The sequence below is a fragment of the Dictyostelium discoideum genome (assembly GCF_000004695.1).
Source record: "Dictyostelium discoideum AX4 chromosome 2 chromosome, whole genome shotgun sequence".
NCBI lineage: Eukaryota > Evosea > Eumycetozoa > Dictyosteliales > Dictyosteliaceae > Dictyostelium > Dictyostelium discoideum.
Window position 1 is genome coordinate 4,176,255 of NC_007088.5, and position 10,000 is coordinate 4,186,254.

At 22.6% G+C, this 10,000-nt stretch overlaps 2 protein-coding genes across 2 annotated transcripts in view; both read left to right on the forward strand.

Annotated features, from left to right (window-relative positions):
* Positions 1 to 1,313: 1,313 nt before the first annotated feature.
* On the forward strand, positions 1,314 to 7,213 carry DDB_G0274847 (hypothetical protein; the record flags this gene model as incomplete). The annotated part of the gene is made up of 3 exons (XM_638945.1): positions 1,314 to 2,095; positions 2,211 to 2,325; positions 2,468 to 7,213. The coding sequence occupies 3 exons, from the start codon at positions 1,314 to 1,316 to the stop codon at positions 7,211 to 7,213; spliced, it is 5,643 nt and encodes a 1,880-aa protein (XP_644037.1).
* A 1,436-nt stretch (positions 7,214 to 8,649) lies between these two features.
* Positions 8,650 to 10,000, forward strand: part of DDB_G0274703 (hypothetical protein) — a gene marked incomplete at both ends in the record, with an annotated part of 2,994 nt that continues 1,643 nt past the window's right edge. Inside the window, 2 exons of the mRNA XM_638946.1 lie at positions 8,650 to 8,766; positions 8,863 to 10,000. The exon at positions 8,863 to 10,000 is cut by the window's right edge and continues 938 nt beyond it. Of these exons, the coding sequence (XP_644038.1) occupies positions 8,650 to 8,766; positions 8,863 to 10,000 (1,255 nt within the window). The remainder of the gene's footprint in view (positions 8,767 to 8,862) is intronic.

Genomic DNA, 10,000 nt, shown 5'->3' on the forward strand with positions numbered 1-10,000 from the left:
TTAATATTTAAAAATAAATATTTTTAATATGAAAAGAATTTTTAAGAATAAATAAATCTTGGAAGGTATGGATTTATTTTCTGGAAAAAATTGATATTTTTATTTCCTTTTTAATTTTTATTTTTTATTTTTTATTTTTTTTTAATTTTTTTTTGTTTTTTTTTTTTTTTTTAAGAATTTGTTGGTGGTATATTAAAAAAAAAAAAAAAAAAAGGGAAATAGTATCTAAAAGTAAATCCTTCACTTATATATGTAAAATTTTGTTATTACCACAATTATGGGCATTTTTTTTATTTTTTTATTTTTTTAAAATTTAATTATAACAATAATAATGCTTGTTAACTTTTGTAAATTTTTTGAAAAAAAAAAAAATAATATAAAAAATAAAAAAAAAATTGAAAAAAAAAAAAATAAAATAAAATAAAATAAAAAATTTTAAAACATATTAGTTTAAATAATTATTTATTTATAAATATATTAATTTTTAATAATAAATTTAATTATAACATTTTTCTATAATAAAAATAATAAAAATAATTAATAATAATAATAAAAATAATAATAATAATAATAATTAAAAAAGTCACAACTAAAAAAATTTTGCGAAATTGAATTTTTTTTTTTTTTTTTTTTTTTTTTTTTGGTATTTTATTTTTATGCACACATATACGTTTAGATGAAAGATCTTATATTATAATAACAGGGAACTTTTCATATATAATCATATTCTCAAATACACACACACTCTCTCTCTCTCATTCACATAAATCCTTTTTCTATACACTATTTGGGATATAGGAAAATAAAAAAAATATTTCTTTTTTTTTAAATTAAAAAGATTAATTAAGAAAAACTTCAGATTAGAATAAAACACACACACCCAAATAATTTTTCTCTCTCTCTTTTTTTTTTTTTTTTTTTTAATTTTTTTTTTTTTAATTTTTTTTTTTTAAAACACACAAATATAATTCACAATAATTACGGATTGTGGTGTATGTACAAGTAATATATACATCAATAGTCAAGTTTAAACTAATCAATCAAAAAACAACTCAAATAATAGGATTTACCTTAGATTATTCAATTCTTTAACCCTTTAAAATTTTATTCAATTGTAAATAAATATAAAAAAGACAACATAAAAAAAGAAAAACAAAAACAAAAACAAAAAAAATACAAAAAAAAAAGCAAAAAAAAAAAAAAGTTAATAAAAAAAAGCAAAAAAAAAAGTACAAAACTACCAAACCAATATCAGTAACAGGTACAATAAATAACAAAATATATAATCTCAAACAGTTTCATACAAATATATAATGGATTTTAAAAAACAAGTACTTAGTTGGGTTCTGTCAATAGGACATGAAGAGCTGGAAACGATTTTAACAGATTGCAATAAAGATGAATGTGATAAACTAAGGGCAATGTATTCAGAGTGGAAATTTCAAGATGGTTATTTTTTTGATGAATCTGTAGATATACCGGGTATGCCAAGTTTTGATTCTGATTCTATAGATGATGAAAATAATAATAATAATAATAATAATAATAATAATAATAATAATAATAATAATAATAATAATAATAATAATAATAATAATAATAATAATAATAATAATAATAATAATAATATTGGTGATAACAATAATATAAGCAACAATAACATCAATAATAATAATAATAATATTAATAACAACAATAATACTATAAATAATAATAATAGAAAATTAGCAACATCATTTTCAACAAGTAATATAATAAATAATAACAGTACTAACAATATAAATAATAGTAGTAGTAGTAGTAGTAATAATAATAATAATAATAGTATAAATGGTAGTAACACGCCAAATAACACTAGTATCAATAGTAATTGTAGTAGTAATAGTAGTAGTAAATTAAAATCTAAAAAAAGTCATAGTTCAGGTAGTATTGGTAATGTAGTTTGTTATTCAGATATTGAAATGGATAGAAGAGCATGTAGTAGTTTGTTAAAGAAATTTAAGCTGGAATTTAGACTCACAAATGATAAATCAATATATCACTTTGAAAATTTACAACAATTTTTACCTGAAAGAAAGGTTGAAGAAGAAAAAAGGTAAAAATATCATCATTTAATAATTTTTATTACTATTATTATTATTATTATCATCCATCATCATCCATCATTATTTTAAAAAGTTATTAATTTCATAATATATGTATTTTTATAGAATTGTAAAATTAATTAGATTATGTGATACAAGGACTAGGTTAGATACATTTACAATTGAAAGTAACTCAGTTTCAAATCAAGAATTAGTGCATTTATTAACTGAATTAAGTCAAGTAAGTATTATTATTATTATTATTATTATTATTATTATTATTATTATTATTATTATTATTATTATTATTATTATTATTATTATTATTATTATTATTATTATTATAATTATCATTTCATTTTTATTAATTTTTTTATTTTTAGGGTGGATTTTTACAAGTTCCTTGTCATTTAATAAAAGATTCACAAAATAATTGGAGAAGTGAACCACCAAAATGGTTCATATCAAAGAGTTTTTTTTCATTAGGTGAATTTGTAGCAGCATGGTTTGAATCATTGATATGGGCACAGTTTTGGGAGAATCATAGAATCGATGGTAGAAAAGATCAATCTAGCAAACAAAGGAATCCAAAACCAATCTTTAAACTTTTAGATTCTAGAAAGAGTAATTTAAAAGAGTTTTGGTCAAAACAAATGACAATTGATAATAGAAAAAGATATGCAATGGCTAAAATGGGTAATTTACTCTTATCTGTAATTCATTCTTTAAATGAAACACCTGAAAAGGTTGATTTAGATTTTATTGAAAAATTGGGTGAATTAATTGAAGATTTTAAATCACCAACAACTACTTCACCATCAATAATATCGTCAAATACAACAACACCAACTTCAACCACTCCAACTACTTCAATTTCTACAACAACAACAACCACAACCACAACAAGTAGTAATAATAATAGTAATAATAACAATAATAATAATAATATATCATCAAGTACACCAACAACACCAATTACAGTTAGTGTTGATAAGCCAAAATTAATACAACGTTCAACAACAAATAGAAATACAAATAATCAAAGTCAACAAAATCATGTGAGTGTCGGTGGTAAATTAGGGGTTTTAGGTGGATCAAGTTCATTATCAGAGTCACCTGAAAATTTAAATAGTATTAGTTCAATATTTGAAGAATATCTTGTACAGAATCCAATAAAATTGATAGAGTTTTTATGTTTCTCTCCATTGGAGAGAGCTGGAAGTACTGTTGATACAGTGATGCGTCAAATTGGTGCACAACTTCAAAATTTTTATAGTGAAAGTTTATCAATGGATTTAATTAATTCAGAAGAATCTAGTAGAAATAGAAAACGTATAGGTGGTAATAATAGTAATTCAGGTTCTTTGAATTCAAGTGGTAATAATACTCCAGTAAAACAAAAGAAAAAGAAAAAACAACAAGATCAGAAACAACAAGATAAAGAAAAAGAAAAGGAGAAAGAGAAAGAAAAAGAAAAAGAAAAAGAAAAAACTATATCTCCAACTACAACTACAACAACTACAACAACTACAGCTAACAGTAACAGTCTTAGTAATAGTGGTGGTGGTAATAGTTCAAAGAAACTGAATGAATCATCAGATTCAACACAATCTGATAGTACAAATCGTACAAAACCAAATGCTAATCCAAATACAAATACTTCAATAAGAAAAAAGCGTAAAAAGAAGAGTGGAAGAGGTGGTAATAATAATAATAATAATAATAATAATAATCAAGGTAGAGGTGGTAATAGTAATAGTAATCATGGTGGTCATCATCATCATAATCATCACCAGTCTAATCAAGGAGAGAAATCTTCAGCAAATTCTGATACTGAACAAGAATCAATTCAAACTAGACCACGTAGACATTCGCTACCGATGGATACTCCCCCCACTATAAAAAACGGTATACCGTTTTTAAGTACTACAGAGGATGAAGATGGTGTTAGTATGTTATCTGAAAGTGATATTGATCATGGTAAAGGTGGTACTGGTCCAATTAAAAATAATAATAATAACAATAATAACAATAATAATAATAATAATAATAATAATAATAATAATAATAATAATAATAATAATAATAATAATAATAATAATAATAACAATAATAACAACTCAAATCATTCCTCAAATAAATCTAGAAATATATCAACATCTTCTTCAACTTCAACCTCAACTTCAACTAATAATACTAATAATAATAGTAATAGTAGTACTATTGGTGGTAACTCACTATCATCATCAACAACAGGAACATCACAACCTTTATCAAATATAACAACTACAAAACCAAAACAAAATGGTAAAACTGGTACAAATAAAAAGGGTAATTCAAAATCCTCATCATCAACACCAACTAAACCTACTGTCACTAAAAATCGAGCAAATAGTACTTGTGAACAAAGAACACCATTAATTTTAACTCAAAAATCCTTGACATCCAAGAGTTTAAATAATATAGCGGTTACAAGTACAAGCGATAGTGATGGTATTAAACCTAAATTTATCTATAGTGAAGAATTTGAAGAAGATGATGAAGATGAAGGATCAGATGAAGAATCTGATGAAGATGATGAAGATGAAGAATCTGATGAAGAATACCGTGAAGAGGATGGTTTTAATGATTTAGAGGATGATGAAGAAGATCAAAATAATTCATATGTTCAAGATTTAACAAAACAAATTGAAAAACATTTTAGTTTAAATGATGAAAAGAAAAATAATAATAATAATAATAATAGTCAAGATGAAACTTTAAAACAACCAATAGCGAAACAACATCAACAACAACAACAAAACCAACAACAACAACAACAAGTAAATAGTTCATCAAAATTAAATTTAAATCAAAGTTTAGATAATATACCAAATGCAAATAATAATAACCAAAATGGTCAAAAAGTACTTTCACCTCAGCAAACATCACAGCAATCAAATACATCACCAAGACTTTTTAATATCTTTGCAACACCAAACTCTCCAAATCCATCAACATCACCAATATTACTTCATCAAGCAACTATTAATTCATCACCAAAAGTATCATCACCACAACCACTCTCACCAAAAAATGGAAGTTTATCTCCAGCAGGAAACGTTTCCAGTAAAAGACTTTTCTTTGAAAATCAAACCATTAGTAGTGGTAATACCTCCCCAAAAATTACTAATAATAATAATAACAGTAATAATATTAATAATAACAATTCAACCACTACCACTACCACTACCACTAATAATAATAATCCTATAGCCACAAATATTCAAAGCAACATTAACAACAATGAAAAAGATAAAGAAAGAGATAATAATCAAAAGAATAATAACAATAATAATAATGATAACAATAATAATAATAACAATAATAATATTAATAATAACAATAATAATACTAGCAACAACAACAATAATAATAATAATAATAATATTAATAATAATAATAATATCAGCAATAATAATAATAATAATAATAATAATAATAATAATAATAATAATAATAATAATAATAATATCAATAACAACAATAATACAATGAATTCTTCAGAATCAACAAATACAAATACAAATACAACGACAACGACAACAACAACAACAACAAATATAAATAATAATGATAGAAATGTATTAAAACAATCAAAGTCAACATCTAGTTTACAAGTTACAAGTAGTGTTTTCCAACCACCATCAAAAACAATAAAGAATCAAAAGTATCAATATCAACCACCACCACCACAACCACAACAACCACCAATTGATAAATATAAAGATTGGAGACATAATAAATTTTTTAACCAAATTCAAACATTTAAACAAGTTAATCCATTCACAAATTTACAAGCATATCTTCAACCATGGGATGAACCACCATTACCTTATCCACATCCAAAATTCTCTATAAAATTACATCAAGAGATATTGGATTTCGTTTCAGATGTTGGTGAAAGAACTTATCCACATGTTCAAAGTTGTCATCATGTTATTGGATTAATTAGATCGGTTGTTAAAAAGTTATGGTCAAATGCAGATTTAGACATTTATGGAAGTTTTATGACAGGTTTATGGCTACCAAGTAGCGATATTGATATCGTGGTAAACTATGGTAAAAACATGGCAATCAAACCAAAGAATGCTCAATTCCTCCTAAAAGTATTGGAAAAACAATTTAGAACCGATTTAAATGGTATGATTTTAACTATGCTTTGTATACCCTCTGCAAAAATACCCGTAATCAAATTGGTAACAACAGAGAATATCTCTGTCGATATTTCATTCAGAGAATCACCAACATCAGTTCATACTGGAATAGCTGCAAGAGATTTAGTTGCCGATTGTGTTAGAGAAATCATTGGACTTTATCCTTTAGCAATCGTTTTAAAATGGTTCCTTCGTGAAAGAGGTTTAAATAATACTTATACAGGTGGTTTAAGTTCTTATTGTTTAGTTTTAATGTTAATTAGTTTTTTAAAGAATAATGAACATTGTCCAAAAAAATCATCATCAACCTCAACTACAACCACAACTTCATCAATAGAAACAACATCAACAACATCAACTACAACTTCTTCTATACCAATAAGTGGTAATAATAATAATAATAATAATAATAATAATAACAATCAACCAACATTAAATGCAAAACCATGTACTTGTGATAATGGTGATCAAATTTCAGGTTTAAATATTGGTTGTGCATTGATGAGATTTTTAGAATATTATGGTGTGAATTTTAATTATCAAGTTACAGGTATATCGATTGAAGAAGGATTATATACATTCCCAATTAATAAAGATGATCCAGTTGGTTCACAATTCCTTTTCAATAATTACAATATAAATAATAATGGTGGTGCAAATGTTATACCAACTACCAATAGTAATGGTACCGTTGCAAATGAAGATAATCTCTATGGTAATCATAATCCATTCTATTTGGTAGTTTCAGATCCATTCGTACCAGGTAGAAATGTTGCTGCTGGTTCTTTCAATTTTTCACGTGTTAAAGCAGCATTTCAATATGCTTTTGCTACACTAAGTAATACTTCGATGAATGAATTATCTTTTGAAAATGAAACAATCTTATCAAAAATTTTAATGCCAAATAATTTAAATAATAATAATTTAAAATAATAATAAATAATAATAATAATAATAATAATAATAATAATAATAATAATAATAATAATAATAATAATAATAATAATTAATAATAATAATAATAAATAATAATAATAAATAATAATAATAATAATAATAATAAATAATAATAATAATAAAAACACCATCATAATATTGATATCAATATTGGTGGATATTGTACATACTAAAAAAAAAATATATATTTATTTGCTAAATATAAACTATCTTTATTTTTATTTAAAATTTTATATTTTTTATATGATTATTAAAATAATATAAATTGTGGTGATTAATTATTAATTTTAAAGATTGCATTTGATAAAGTTTTTTTAATTTTTTTAATAATTTATTACTTCTATATATGTATATATACTTTCAAAATTTTTCTTTTGATCTAGTGTTAGTATGGTAATATTGTTTTTATGTGTTTTATTGAATTGATGAATATTAATTTCTCAAATATGTTTTAATAATTTCAAATTAATTGGTTTTTATTTAAATAATTGAGGACCCTCAAAAACTAATAAATCATAACTATTATTAATAATTTTTTGAAAATATGAATTCAATAAAATTTTAATCTTCATTTGTTTTTTTTTTTTTTTTTTTTTTTTTTTTCTAAAAATAGAAAAAAAAAATCTGAAAAAAAAAAAAAATCAAAAAATCAAAAATAATAAAAATGTTAAATTTTGTCATTTACAGGAAAGAGAAAGAAATTTCAAGACTGTTTCAATGTTTGATTGTGTTTATGTTTTTCAAATAAAACATTTGATAGGGGTGGGAAAAAAAAAAAAAAAAAAAAAATGAAAAAAAAAAAAATGAAAAAAAAAAAAAATTAAAAATAAATAATAAATTTTGACCCACAAATTATTTGTAAATAATTAAACCAATACTGTTTTTTTTTTTTTTTTTAATAAAAGTTATATTTTTATTTAATTTTTTTTTTTTTATTTCTTTGTCCTCCTCTTTGAATATTTTTTTTTTTTTTTTTTTTTTTTTTTTTTTTTTTTCATCAATAGAATCATCTTCTTCGTTATCTAAAAAAATAGAAAAAATCAACTTTAATAAATATTATATTATTTACATACAAACATACATACCTTTCATAATTTTAAATATAATATACAAAAATATATAAATAAACACATTTAAAATAAAATTTCCACTTATTATTATTATTAAGTGGACTAGTTTTAGCGATTTTGGATGAAATTTATTTTTTTTTTATTTTTTTTTTAATTTAATTTTCAAAAAAAAAATTTTAAAATAAAAAAAAAAAAGAAAAAAAAAAAGATAGTTTGTATTTTTTTTTACACATATTTAAAAGAAAAGAAAAAAAAAGAAAAAAAAAAAAATCTTTTTTTTTATTTGTTTTTTTTAAAAAAAAAAATAAAAATAAAAAGTATAAAAAAAATAAAAAAGAAAAAATGGATAATCATCATAGTAATTTAAACCACAATAACAATAACAATAATAATAATAATAATAATAATAATAATAATAATAATAATTTACAAAGAATTACAAAATCATATTCATTAAGTGTAAATATTTTATACAATTTTTTGAAATTAAACAAATAATATTAAAAAGTAAAAGATTTAATGTTAATTAAATATTATTTTTTATAAAAATTTTAGAATGAAGATTTAACACCAAATTCAAAGCCACAACAACAACTACAACAACAACAACCGATTTATTATTCACCTCCATATTCTAATAGAGTGATACCAATTGAAAATAGAATCAGTGAAGAAGATAATAATAATAATAATTTTCATTATTTCAATCCAATACCTATTCATCATAACCAACAACAACAACAGCAACATAAACAGCAGTTAATGACCAGATCAATATCACCTGGAATACTTAATAATAATAATAATGTTTTATCATCTTCACCAACTTCGACACAGTATAATGTATCCTCACCTTTATCAATAAATAATGGTAATAATAAAAAATCAACATCAAAAACATCATTACATAAAAGATCAAATTCACATGGATTACCACCAAAATCAATATTTCATCATTCGCCTCCTAATAATATTCAAAGTGTATCTTATTTATCACCTTTAATATATACTCAACAACATCAACAACAATTTAGTATTAGATCAACACCTCATTCTCCAAATATTCTTTCTCCTCCAATTATACCATCACAACATTTACTTAATAATAATAATAATAATAATAATAATAATAATAATAATAATAATAATAATACCTCAACTACCACTACTACCACTACCACTACCAATAGTAATAACAATAACAATAACAACAATAATAATATTATCACATCCCAACAATTACCACCACAAAGCATTTCTTCAATTGTAACTCCAACAACCTCATCACCAATAATAAAGAAAAGAATAGCTAGAAACATTTCTCATACACTTGATGGTAGTACTATTTTCAATGGTGGTTCTTTTCCCCCAATTCAATCTTCACCATTACATCATGACTCTCCTCCAATTTCACCAAGATTATCAATAAACAATAGTGGTAATAATAATGATAATAATGACATCAATCATAGAAGGGCTGTATCATGGGAACCACCACTTCAAGGAAAATCGTTAGAAACCTTAAATCAAATTATTAAAGAGAAAAAAGAGGCACTCATTCAAAGAGAAAAAGAATTAATGCAAAAACAAAAACAATTGGAACAAGAATTCATTCAAAGAAGGGAGAATTTAACATCTTCTCCACCTATTAATATTCAATCACCATCACAACCACAACAACAATCAATACCCA